We start from the raw sequence: 14,618 nt of genomic DNA on the forward strand, positions 1-14,618 counted from the left end.
TCTAGAAACCAATTTCAAAACATATTTGAGCTAAAAAGTTACACACAGAGAGAGATTGTGCTAAGGCAGAAAGTTTCAGAGAAACAAAGAGCTTCATGCCTAGGACAGTGAACTTTCCAGGTTTGTTACTATTTTGCTTGTTTGGTTCGTTTGGTTCTAGATCTTAGTATTTAATGTAAAATACTCCCCCCCCCCCAAAAAAAAAAAAGAGCATATCTCACTCTCCTCTGGTTTTTACTTATGGAACTTAGGATATGTTGGAAGTTCCCCTACATTTTTCCTACATATATTGTTTTTGATAAATTAACTTTCTGTTACCTTTAATTTCTTCATTACAAAAATTTCAATACTGAAAGCAGAGGGAAAACCACCAAATATTTGTTTTATTATCTATCCAAAACATTGCATAGAACAATTTGGGCTCTATAATGATTAATAATTTAAAAGTATTATAGTATTTGGGTATAATTCCAGACTTACATGATATATAACAAGCTTTACAAGAGAAAAGAAAAATCTAGAGTTAATTCGAATATTTATATGTAAATCTGTGATTATAACATAAAAGATCTGAAATGTATATAGTATTATCACAATACTTATAAAATATACCAAAAAATTAGCAAAATTATACATGACATGTATGCATATATACATAGATGTGTGTGTGTATATATTTAAATACCAAAAAAGAGCAGCTAATACAGCATGGAATGACAATCAACCAATGTATGAACTGGGTTTCTCTTTTCACATACAGTGAAAAATAATCATCTGCTTAGGTGATACTGTACGTTTCATAGTATCAACACACAAAAACTGCATTGACTGAATTTACAGCCTCTTTACTGAGAATATTTTACTAATACAAATGTTTAGTCTGAAAAGAAATATAAACAACTCTAATGAACAAGTCTGCTCACTGTTCTTTCTCCAACAGGAGAAGCTTGGTCATTTTCTATCTTCACACAGCCTTGTAAGTCAGTTGTACAAGATAGCTAAAAGAAATGCTGACTAAATACCATGTTAGTTCAATTATTAGTTAAATGTAAAATTTGTAGATGGTATGAAATGTTCCCAGAATTCTAATGAACTTCCACAAAATCGACATTGGAATCGAAATTTGAAAACCACATGAAAAAGTGAAATGAATGGTCAGAAGGAAACATGAAAATGTAATGGGTAAAATACATGTTGCCAACATTTACTATAATGAAGTCATTGGAATATCACCAGACTATATTATTTACAGAGAATACACAAAAATTGTGCACATTCCAGGTGAAATATGTATATAAGCTATTAATAAAAGCATATACTAACCAGCCACAATGACACTGTCATTACGTGCTGGACCAAATTTCAGTGTCATCTCATGTTTATGTTTATGGACAGCCAAATGATCCTCGTTGGTAAAACGCTGTGGCAAAAAGTTTTAAAATATAGTTAAGATTTTCAATTTGATCAAATAAGTAAAATGATTAGGAAATTCATTTCCACAACATGTAAAACCACCATTAACAGTGAAATAGCAGTTTTTAAACTATAAAAGAATCCGTTGTTAGTAGATAAGCATACTAGATTGCAAACAATCACAGAGAAACCCATTACACAAGAATAAGCAATACTGACACACTGCTAGGTCACATAACTCATTTGAGAGCATTTAAAAATAAAATCGGAGGCAAAGAAACTTTACATAAATTTCATTTGGATACTAAAAATAGACCACCATTAATCTGTCCTATCATAGTAGAAACTATACTCCATGGTACAATGACTTTTCAAGCAAGTACTGTAGTATTAATATTTACCTAGACTTAAGGTTACTTACCACTTTTTAAAAGAGAATTTTCTTATAAAAGTATTACACCTGGACAAAATTAAGAAATAAATCTGATTTTCATGTTACCACATAAAAAAGAATGCCTTTGTTTTAATCCAGCAAAGAAATAGCAACCGGTACAATAACAAAGCAGCTCATTTTAAAATAAGAATTTCTAAAGTAGCCAAAATAATTTTTTCATGAGAGTTCTTACATAAAAATGGAGCAAAATTATTTTTAAAACATTTTATTTTTAAAGTTATCCATCGTATTTTTTCCTACCTCTAACTTGGATAAGTTTTGCATACCAAAGGTAACATTTATGATTACAACACAATAAATACATTGTTTATCTCTGATGTCTGAACATCAACCTTTTTGAAGATGCTCATTAAGCAACATTTATAACTGAAAATAGGGAGCTTTTTGTTATTTCAAAGCAGTAATTTTAAAATGCTAAGTTAACAGATCTCAATTCATTCTTTATAACCTTACAAGTGAGGATGTTAAAATATATTTACTTGAACTTGGTTTGCCCAAACCATCAAAATGAATTCCATTTCTTGTGGTCTCCTTCCTCTACCCAATTCACTACATCCTTTCATGCAACTAATAATAGTAGCTTTAGGGTTACCTTAAACACAATGTAAAAGAATGAAACATTTTTAACATTTTAACATCTTTGGTCCAGCCCACTATCCCTCTGCCTGTAGAGGTGAAAACCATCTCATATGTGCCCCAGTTATGTGTTGCACAATGCCTTGGTTATAGCACCTATCATATTTTCTTATGTCTGTCCTTTTAAGTAGGCTGAGCTCCTACTGTGGTCCCCCAAACTTAACATACAGTAAGTACTCAATAAATGCTAACTGAAAGAATGAATTCATTACAATAAAACAGGTGAATCTTAAAGATCAGTCTGAGGGGGTTAAAAAAGACCCTAAACCCCTGTTCATTAAGGTGAATTCAACTTCAGTTTAATCTGGCTACATTTTATCGCTTAGTCTTTGGATTACTTCACACACCAACAGAAAACTATTATTTTATAACCTCTCTTCAGAACCTGCTTGTATTACCACTGAAGGAGAGTGTTCAGATGCAACACTTCCATTACTTGACTTACTCATTCACTCTTCAGACATTTACTGGGCACCAACTATAGGCACTAGGACCACAATCGAACTTTTCCCCACCCAGGTACTATCTTCGTATTACTTTATCATTATAAGAATCTCTCCCAATTTTGGGGAAGTAAGAAACAGTGGTACTTTTGACAGACTGCTGAATAACACAGTTCTCAGAGAATGAACGTATCTCCAGAGCGTATTGACATTAATATTTTACACTTTTTCTTTGTATTGCTGTTTTATATGTATGTGTCTTACATCCTACATTAAAAGCATCTGAAAGTAAGATTTACTTTATATTCCAAAGAACCTCATAATGTGGCTTTTCCACTAAAGGCAATCATTAAACATTTGTGAATGAATGCATTTTGGTGCAGGTCCCAGATTTTAAAACTGCAAAGTCAACAAATTAATAGATAAGAAGTTGGAATGTTGTTGCCAAGGAATTTTATTCTACCAGTTTTCTTTGCTTGGATTAGTTTGACCACAAATATTCAAATCAAATAACTACATGTAGAATAAATAACATTGTGTTCGTACAAAACATATGAAATGGCACCAAGTTCAATCCTAAGTGAAAGGAAGTGGCCAGAAGGAACCTAACAAATATTTAGGATCATATGAATATTAAAAGGGAGAATGCAACCAATATGTATTTATAAACTCTCTTATAAGATCCACAGATCAAATTTGTCTAAATGCAATTTACAAAGGGATTACTGATCCTATAACAGTAATAATTATATACAGTGACAGCAACACCGCAAAGGTATCTGTCAAAATACAAAAACACTGCAAAGGACAAAATACACTGGCACTTGATACAGATGAATTTGACCTTGGTTATCTGAGAAAATTTATTATTTTTAACAAGAAACTTAAAAAGACAGTGTGAAAAAGCAATCTTGTGAAAAGGCACTCACCAGAAGTTTAATATGAAAGAAATGCATTCTTTATTTATAAAGTAGCTACAAGCTAAGATAAAAAATTTTTTTTACAGAATCTATATGAATTGCCTTCCCAGTCAAATTAAAGTTTATTCTAAAAATAAGCTTTGTAAAAATATATATATTACTAACAACACCAACATACTGAATTCATAAATTGTATTCCCCCAGGCATTTCAAAGCACAACCCCCATGCAAAACGCTGTAGATATACACAAAAACACAAGTATTCTGTTAAACAAGACTAAGACCTTGAGTATATAGCTCAATAAACAATGTAAAAAGTGAAAAAAAATTTTTATTTCTTTGATAGGTCCCTAGAAGATAGCAATCTCTCTTAAAAGGTTAAAAAGAAAGGGTAACCTGTCAGATGGGAAGAAGGTAAATCAGTTGCTTCTACAATAATTTAAGTTTTGATATCTGGGAAATCTCTGTTACTAAGGCTTGACCACTCTCACCAGAATTAACTTCCTAAAAAATCAGTCATTCTATAGTTAATACATACACTCATATCCATGATATATTATTATTCCTTTTAAACATATTAGATAGACACAAATAAGTTTTCAAGCCATTGGGCCAATAGCTCGTTTCACTACTTTTTTCACTAGTTTAAGGACTATTCAACAACAGCAGGAAGTCACACTGATATATTCACTGTGTCTCTCATGCACACACACACACACACACACACTCTCACGCATACATCTCCATTGACGCTTTAGACTAAATATAAAATGAATCTTTATCTCCTTTATAAAACAGCTTATAATGTGTAAACATTCTACCAAAGAAACACTTTTCAATGACAGGGACACCAAAAGCAAAGATACTACCAATTATATGGAAGACTAACAAAGACAAATGAATCTTTCACTAAATTATCTCACTGTCTCTTTTACTAAATTCCATGGAGCATCACTTTAAAATAAGTGAAATTAACAGGCATGTGGAATACCTAAGAGTAACTTAGGCATACAAGAAGATTTAATAGCAAGAGTCTACAGTTAAAAACTCTTTGTAATCATTTCTAGAGGTCTCTCTCTGATGTTGTATTATCACCAAAATAGATTTTAATGTGTAAAAATCTATTTGAAACCTTAAATTTAACTAGGACCATTGTGTTAAAGCTGAAACTCAAATTCAGAATAATGTCACTGCTTACTGGTGACAAAAAATAACAAGAAACTTAAAAAGACAGTGTGAAAAGGCAATCTTGTGAAAAGGCAGTCACTATCAAAATGATGCTTCTAAAACCAATTCTTATTAAGTAGTTTCTAGGAAATACTATTTCAATCTAAAGAGAGACCACACCATTTCTGTTCTCAGCAAGATTTAATGAATGGATGAGTAGGCAGGTTATATTTTGATCAGTAATACTTACAAAGAAATTATTTTAAGTATCTTAGGGTACAAACACAGCCCCCCCCAAAGTAATACTCAGGATCAAATGGCTAATGTTTAAAAGAATCACTATTAGCAAGAATTCAATTATTAGTGAGAATAAAAAATTGATTTAGCTTTTAAAAAACAATTTGGCAAAATATATGAAGAAACTTAGAAATGTGTGTATACATTTAAATCCAGTAACACTAGTTCCAAAATGTATTTTAAGAAACTAAGGCTGGGCGCGGTGGCTCAAACCTGTAATCCTAGCACTTTGGGAGGCCGAGGCGGGCGGATCACGAGGTCAGGAGATCGAGACCATCCTGGCGAACACGGTGAAACCCCGTCTCTACTAAAAAAAATAACAAAAAACTAGCCGGGCGAGGTGGCGGGCGGCTGTAGTTCCAGCTACTCGGGAGGCTGAGGCAGGAGAATGGCGTGAACCCGGGAGGCGGAGCTTGCAGTGAGCTGAGATCCGGCCACTGCACTCCACCCTGGGCGACAGAGCCAGACTCCGTCTCAAAAAAAAAAAAAAAAAAAAAGAAACTAAGTGGAGACATATACAAAGGGTTATGTAGAAGGATATTCATCACAATGTTGCTGTTGCTTGTAATACCAAAATTAAAAGTTCATAATAGTGGAATCAGTAAATCATGGGACCTGCTCTAGCAACAGTGACTTAAAGCCATGCTTTCAATTAACAGACAAAATGCTCATGGTATGTGTAATGTCATCCAAATACTAACAGAACACAAAACTGTGCAGTATGGTCCCAATTTTGTTTTAAAAATATAACTAGATCCCATCCTCTCCTAGCTACTTAAGGACCCCACTCCTGCAATGGTCCCATTTTCTGCATTGCCAAATATGCTGTGATATTCCCACCCTAAAATGCAAAACAAAGAAGATCCACCATCTTCAATCCTACATTGAAGCTATATATCTCACTTTCCCTTTAGCTACACCTCCAGGAAAGAGCTGTCCTATAATGTCTACATTTCTGGTTCTTCCTATTCTCTTCAACCTACTCCAATTACACTGTTGTTACTGCCCCTTCATTGAAACCTACTCTTATCATAGTCTCTAAATTCAATAGTAAATACTGAATTCTCATCTTATCCTACTTAAGATATGACTACATTGTTTCTCTTACTTTGAAATATTTTTTCTAACTTTCAGGATTCAATTTTCCTCACTGGTTGCTGCTTCTTAATCTTCTGTGCTACATTTTCCTCCTTTTCCTGATTAAACACTGGAGGTGCCCTAAAGCTTAGCTCTCACCCTTCTATCTAAACTATTTTGATATAGAAGTAAAACTAAGCAAATATGGGAATTATGGATAAGACAAAATGAATTACAAACCTCGACAATGGAAAAAATAGTAATTATCAGACATTAGGAGATGGGAAAGTGGAGGTAGAAGGTATGAAATGTTAACTCCTTTAATAGTAGGAAACCTAAAAAAATAATTACCTTCTTCTTACTGTTTTTCACATACATAGTTAATGTTAGAGAGGTCTTTCAACAACAATTTCTTATGATACACATACACACACAAATTCTAATGTTCAGCAATCAATTTTTCTTCTGTTTAAGTTAACTGTAATGCTTTTATTTAAAATGGCATATGTATTAGTAAGAAGTCAATCACAAAAACCATTCTAACTATTTTAAGCAGAAGAGAATCAGGAAAGGCCTTTTTTGGGTCTCCAAGAATGATACCTAGAACATGTCAAAACTAGTCTTTGTGAACAAGGCTGGCCCTAGAAACACACTGCATTAGCTGTAATTCAGGGATTACAGAATCAAGCTGTCTGTTCACTCCAAGCCAGCAAAACGGATGATTTGAGTAATACCATCTCTCATTCCATTTAATTTGGTACCAAATCCAAAAAGTAAAGTGGGTCAGGCGCAGTGGCTCACGCCTATAATCCCAGCATATTGGGAGGCCAAGGTGGGCAGGTGGCTTGAGCCCAGGAGTTTGAGAACAGCCTGGACAACACTGGGAGACCCTGTATCAAAAAAAAAAAAAAAAAAACAAGCAAAAAATTAGTCAGGTGTGGTTGTGAGCACCTGTGGTCCCGGCTACTCTGGAGGCTGAGGTGGGAGGATCACCTGAACCCGAGAGGTTGAGGCTTCAGTGTGTTATGATCATGCTACTGCACTCCAGCCCAGGTAACAGAGTGAGACCCTGTCTCGAGGGGAAAAAAAAAATAATTAAAGTAAATCTGATTTACCAGAAAGAGTAAATTTCGTTGGTGAAACCTAAAATCATATGCAGAATTCTAGGTGCAAAGAGAATTGTAGTTTTCAGCTCTCTTAACTTTACAGAAAAAAATATGTATCAAATATATCTCCAAAATAAATGTCAAATTAGTCTATTTCTCTCTGTGTCCCACTGTTACCACCTAATCCAAACCACCATCATCTCTCACCTGGACTGCTGTCAGCCTCTTGTCTCCCTGTGACCACTCAGCAGTGGCTTTTCACTGCTCAGTGAATAAAACCCAAACACCTTATCATAGGATATGTCTTTTTTTCTATCTCCTCTGACCTCATCTCTTAACCTTCTCTCTGTTGATCATTATATGCTCCAGCCACAGTAGTTGTGTTTTTGTTCTTAAACACACCATACACATTCCCTCCCTAGGGCCTTTACATTTGCTGCTCCTTTAGTCTAGAAACATACAGTGTGTGCTCCTGCATTTTCTTCGGGTCTTTGTTCAAATGTCACCTTAGCAGAGGCACATTTCCTGGTTAACCAATCTAAAATAGCATTAACCCTGATTAACTCCTATGTATACCTCGCTATACATCATTAAATATCATGTAAATCAAAATTACAATGAGATACCACAACACCCTCATCAGAATGACTAAAACTTAAGAGACTAACCAAAACAATCTTGAAAAACGAAGACTAAATTAGAGAATTTACCTTAACTGACTGGAACACTAACTGTAAAGCTAGAGTAATCAAAATGGTGTGGTACTGGCATAAAAGCTGACAGAATGATGAATGGAACAGAATATAAATCCCAGAAACAGACCCATACTTACACAATCATTTGATTTTCATTAAAGGAGTCAAAGCAGTTTAATGAGGAAAGAAAAATCTTTTCAGGAAATTATGCTGGGATATCTAAACTCATATTTTTAAAAAGTTAGCTTCAACTGGCTGGGCACGGTGGCTCACGCCTGTAATCCTAGCACTTTGGGAGGCCGAGGCAGGGGCATCACCTGAGATCAGGAGTTCGAGACCAGCCTGACCAACATGAAGACACTCCATCTCTACTAAAAATACAAAATTAGCCAGGCGTGGTGGCACATGCCTGTAAACCAAGCTACTTGGGAGGCTGAGGCAGAAGAATCGCTTGAACCCAGGAGGCGGAGGTTGTGGTGAGCTGAGATTGTGCCACTGCACTCTAGCCTGGGTAACAAGAGCGAAATTCCATCTCAAAAAAAAAAAAAAAAGTTAGCTTCAACCCCTATCTCACACCATACACAAAAATTAATTCAAGATTAAAGAGAAATCTAAATGAAACAGAAAGCTTTTAGAGGAAAACAAAGGAGAATACTTTCATAACCTAAAGGCAAGCAAAAATTTATCAGACAAGTCACAGAAAGCAACAACCATAAGAGGAAAAATATTAACACATTAGGATTCATTAAAATTAGAAACATCTGTTCATCAAAAGATATTATTATGAAAATTAAGATGCAAACCACAGAAAAAGCAATCTCTGACACAGGACTGGTATCCAGGATATATAAAGAACTCCCACAACTCAATAATAAAAAGACAACCCAATTTTTTAAAATGAGCAAAAGATTTACAAAGATACTTCACAAAATGTAAGGGATACAAATGGTCAACAAACACATGAAAAAAGCAGCCTGGCAATTTCCTAAAAAGTCAAACATATATCTATCAGATAATCCCATCATTATACTCCCATGTATTCTTCCAAGAGAAATGAAAGCATGTGTCCATAAAAAGACTTGTACACAAGTATTCACATCAGCTTTATTAATACTAAAAAAACCAATATCTATCAGTAGATGAACAGATAAATTGTGAGATAATGAAATATTATATCTCAATGAAAAGGAATTAACTACTGGTAACATAACATGGAGAAATATTAAATTATGTGGAGTGAAAAAATGTACTGTATGATTCCATTTATATAAAATTCTGGAAAATGCAAACAAATCTACAGTACCAGAAGGCAGACCAGTAATTGATAAAGGTAGGTGGGATAAGAGGAATTATAAATAGGCATGAGGAAACTTTTGGGGTGATGTATATGTTCACTATCCTGACTGTGCTGATGGTTTTATGAGTATATATGTGTTAAAATTTACCAAATGGTACATTTTTAAGTATATACAGTTTATTGTAGGTCATTATATTTCAATTTAAAATATCAACTGAGAAAACAAATGAGAAGAAATAATGCTTACTTACAATTTATGGTCTGTATACTTAAGTACTTTGTAACTTCGCTACACATTACATTTATTCTTTAATTCTTCCTTAGTGTCTATAGTTATTTTAAGGTAAGTATAATAGGAATAGATTAATAATTTAGTGGCTTGTTAAAAAAATATTACTTTCTGGAACTGCTGCCATATGCCCAATATTAAAGATGGTAGGCTTAACAACATTAATACATTAGTGATACTCTAAGAAGTAAATACCAGTTAATTTCATAAAAGTTTAGTAAGTAAAATAATTCTCATATAATATAGATCTGATTTCTAATTAGGCAGTTTATCAATAATTTTCAACCAATAACAGTCAAATTATACTTTCATATCTTGGACTTTTGGGTAGGGTTTCCACCTTTCCATTACAAGATATAATGTTCCCCCCCCACCCCCACTCCATATTAGATTATACTTTCTAAAACTCAGTTGCACTATTGAAGAAAAAGAAGAATTTCTTCCCAAAAGTTTTCTGGGTTTTTTTCATCCTAACTCCAAAATTTTACAGAATACTGTAAGAAAATGCTTTTAGTGATAACATATCATCCATGTTTTAGTAAGTGGAAATATACAAAATAATTTAAAGTAATTTATATATTACCTGGCCACATCCAGGCGCAGTGCATAGAAAGGGTTTGTCATCACTCATATTCCACAGGTCCTTGTATTGCCTATAATCAATCAGAAAACACTTTAGAGTACTTATTTTAAAATAAAAAATAATTTAAAATACAAATCTCAAGATTTTTCATTAAGCGTATTTTCTATTTTAATGCAAAATAAAACACTTTTCTGACATTTTAATTCTATTTCACTTTCTTATTATGAGAGTAGATAAAATACATGTAACATGTAGATTTTGCACTATAGGAAAAAGGGTAGGAACACTGCTCTGCCAGGCTAACTCTTCTGCTCAGCAATGTAAAAGTACTTACGGTGAAATGAACAAATTTCATTTATTCAACAAAATTAAATGAGCAAATACTATGCATTCTTCCAAGGATCATACTGTACTGTTATGAAAATAATGTGGCAAAATTTCTATATCCAGTCCTAAATTCTAGTGGATATTTTTATCTATTAGCTAAACATTTCTACCTAAATATGCCACCAAAACATCAATATGTCTAAAACCAAACTCTTAAATCCCTTCTTAAATTTACACCTTTTCCTATATTGGAAGCACTATAGAAGACTCACAGAAATTCAAAAATAAAAGAGAAATGGATTCCAGCCTCAGGGAATCTCTCCTTCCAGTAAAGGAGATAAGGTAGTAATTAATATAACAAAATCTGTATCTCTAACTCTGATCTCTTTCTAAATCCTAGATTTCCAACCTTTTGTTAGTGGTATACTGAGTCCAAGTTCAAAAGTCTTGTCAATATTTTATGCTGTTTCCTTGTAATATATCAAAAATTTTGTCAAAGATTTGATATACCTCATTTTTAGGAAACCCATGCTGGTTCACAGTAGTCGCTGCTTCATGTTTAAAGCATGTATGCAATGATCACTGAGAATAGAAATGGTTTCCAGGAAGTCACCATTATTAATCTCATACACAAAATTTGTGAAATGTGCGAACAAAATTTTTATTGCTTTATCCAAAATGTTTACTGCTATAATTGTCAAATAGCCTACGGACAACTTGATATCACACTGGTGGGTGCAACGATGACACTTGGGGAAACACTGTCTAGACTTCTGGCTTCTAGTCTAACACAAAAAGAACTTGAAAGTCATCATTCCTATCCTCATAACGAGAAATAAGCTAAATCAACAGAAAATCATCAACTCTTCTTACATCCATTAGAGAAATGAGGTCAAAGGGCAAACTGCTGCCCTGAAAAGTTGAGACTGAGGCAGCTACTGAGAATCACAGTTTACTAGTAGCAAATGCCTGCTGCTGATGCCAGTACCAGGCAGAGACAAAAAGCAGAGACAAGCCATTTTGTTGTACCCTGTAAAATTTTTGACCGACACAATCTGTGAGCATTATAAGCTATTTTACAACTAAATTTGGAACATCTCCTCATATCTGTGATATATCTAAATTACATATTATCCTTCTAATGCTTCTTAAATGTTCACAAACTAGGGAGTACTGGTATATAAATTTTTAAGTAAGAGCAAAGTATTCTAACAAGATTGGTTGTAACTGACCACTAGTAAAACTTACTAAATAATAAGTGAGCACAGTATGGCCCTGAAGTTCTCAAACAGGATACTCTACACTCTTAAAAATTTAGGTTCCCAAAGAACATTTTTGTTTATATACTATCAATACTGACCACATCAGAAATTAAAACTGAGAAATTCTAAAAATATTAATTTATGAATCTATTTAAAAATAACAATGAACTCATTGTATGTTAACATATTTTTAAAAACCATATATTTTCAAAACAAAAAATTCAGTGAGAAAGGCATTCTTTCCCATTTTTTGCAAATCTTTAACATCTGGTTCAACACAGTAATACAGCTGAATTCTCTTATGTGCTTCTGGTATTCAACCTGTTGTGATATCATCATGTATCCTCTACAAAATGGCATCAAATCCTTGTGAGATGAGAATTTTAAAAAGGTAAATATTTTAGTATTATTATAAAAATGTTTTTAACTTCACAGACCCCTCTCACATTATGAGAATTCCTGGTACAAGCATACCTCATTTTATTGTGCTTAGCTTTACTGCACTGTGCAGATGCTAGTCTTAAAAATACACTTAAATCTCAGGGAGAAAGCAGATGCTGCAGACTTTTTCAGATATTCCTTATCAGATTAAGAAAGCTTCCTCCAATTTCTAGTTTCCTGAGAGTTTTAATGATGAGTAGACATTGAGTTTTATCAAATGCTTTTTCTGCATCTATTCAGATACTATTTTTTTCTCTTATTGTTTTAATGTGGTATATCACACTGAATGTTTAATTGACAAACCAACCAGAATTTCTTAAATAAATCCTCCCTTTTGCTAGTATTTTAAGATGTTTACATCTATGTCATGAAAAATAACTTTGCCAGGTACCTAGGTTGCAGTGGCTTTATAAGAAGAGTTGGGTCATGTTAATTCTTTTCTACTCTCTAGAAAAATCTGCGTAAGATAGGTACTAATTCTTCCTTAAATGTTGGAATAATTCACCAGTGAAGCTATCTGAGCCTGGAGCTTTCTCTTCTGGGTGGTTTTAAATAATGAATTCAGTATCTTTAAATAGATATAAACCAAAATTATTTTATCAGTTTTGTTCGTCAGCCAGGTGCAGTGGCTCATGCCTGTAATCCCAGCACTCCGACAGGCTGAGGCAGGTGAATCACTTAAGGTCAGAAGTTTGAGATAAGCCTAGCCAACATGGCAAAACCCTGTCTCTACCAAAAATTCAAAAAGTAGCTGGGTGTGGTGGCACACACCTGTAGTCCCAGCTACTTAGGAGAGGTTAAGGCATGAGAATCACTTGAACCTGGGGAGGTGGACGTTGCAGTGAGCTGAGACTGCACCACTGCACTCCAGCTTGGGCAACAGAGTGAGACTCTCTGTCTTAAACAAAAACAAACAAACAAACAAAAATTCCCGGTAGCTTTTGTGTATGTGTGGAAACTGAAAAATTTAACAAAATGCAAAAGACAATGAATAAACAAGGCAGTCATGAATCGTAACTAAGCTAGAGGACTTTTATTATCAGACATCATGACCCATTATAAAATTACAATAATTAGGACACTGTGGTATCAGTCCAATGATAAACATATAAAGAAATAGAAAAGAAAGGAGTACAGAAATAGAACCACACATAAGGTTACCTGATTTGTACAAATGCTTAACTGCAGTTAAGTGGGAAAAGGATAGTCTTTTCAATAACTGGTTCTAGAAATTTTATATAGCAAGAGTACTTGACTCAACCAATAATAATTATGTAATATTCCCCTGACAACAGCAGTTTATCAGTGCTTTAGATCAATGTTTCCCAAAGCGTGGTAGCTATTACAGAAAAAAGATATTTAGCCAAATAAATTTGGGAAATGTTGAATGTGTAGGCTTCATTTTACAGGACTTTTCAGAGCCTTAATGTTATGTCAATTAAGGATTCAAAACTTTAAAAAATGCCCCATGAATTCTATCTCACTTTATACCAAAAATTAAGTCACAGCAGATCATAGGCCTAAAAGTGAAAGGCAAAGCATAAGTTTCTAGAAGAAAAATAGGAAAGAATCTTTGGAGTAGGCAAAGGTTAAACAGGATACAAAAGGTTCACAAAAGAAAAGACTGATCAAACAGATGTTACTGTACATAGTGCATTTCATTCTACATAAATTATACGTCAATAAATGGCAAAAAAGAAGCAAATAGTGTATCTAACCTAATACTAGGAAAAAGACAAAAATTATACAGGTAACTACATTCAGATACAGTGTGTTCCAGGAAACCTTGCAGAAACTTTGAGAAGGACACATACTATAAAAAACAATTAAAAATAAAAGAATATGTACAGTCATCCCTCTGTATCCATGAGTTTTGCATCCATGGATTCAATCAATCTTGGACCAAAAATATGTGGGAAAAAACTGCATCTGTACTAAACACGTACAGACTTTTTTTCTTGTCGTTATTACCTAAACAATATAGTATAACAACTATTCACATAGCATATGCATTGTATTAGGTATAAAGTAAGCTAGAGATGATTTAAAGTATACGGGAGGAGGTACATAGGTGATACGCAAATACTACACCATTTTATATAAGAAACTGGAGCATCCTCAGATTTTGGTATCTTCAGGAGGTCCTGGATTCAATCACCCACAGATATTGAGGAACAACTGTATACCTAAAAAAATGATTGTCACAGGACT

At 33.7% G+C, this 14,618-nt stretch overlaps 1 protein-coding gene across 3 annotated transcripts in view; it reads right to left on the reverse strand.

Moving 5' to 3' along the window:
• The window catches only part of ATF2 (activating transcription factor 2), a 92,165-nt gene that overhangs the window by 44,204 nt on the left and 33,343 nt on the right, over positions 1-14,618 (reverse strand). For 2 of the 3 annotated variants that reach the window (XM_011944000.1, XM_011944001.1), the window contains exon 4: positions 10,378-10,447. In XM_011944000.1, the coding sequence (XP_011799390.1) occupies positions 10,378-10,402 (25 nt within the window). In that variant the 5' untranslated portion in view covers positions 10,403-10,447. Of the gene's footprint in view, positions 1-1,323; positions 1,421-10,377; positions 10,448-14,618 lie in introns of all 3 variants that reach the window. The other variant, XM_011943999.1, reaches the window with a different exon arrangement.

This window comes from Colobus angolensis, unplaced genomic scaffold (genome assembly GCF_000951035.1).
Source record: "Colobus angolensis palliatus isolate OR3802 unplaced genomic scaffold, Cang.pa_1.0 Scaffold224, whole genome shotgun sequence".
Classification (NCBI taxonomy): Eukaryota; Metazoa; Chordata; class Mammalia; order Primates; family Cercopithecidae; genus Colobus; species Colobus angolensis.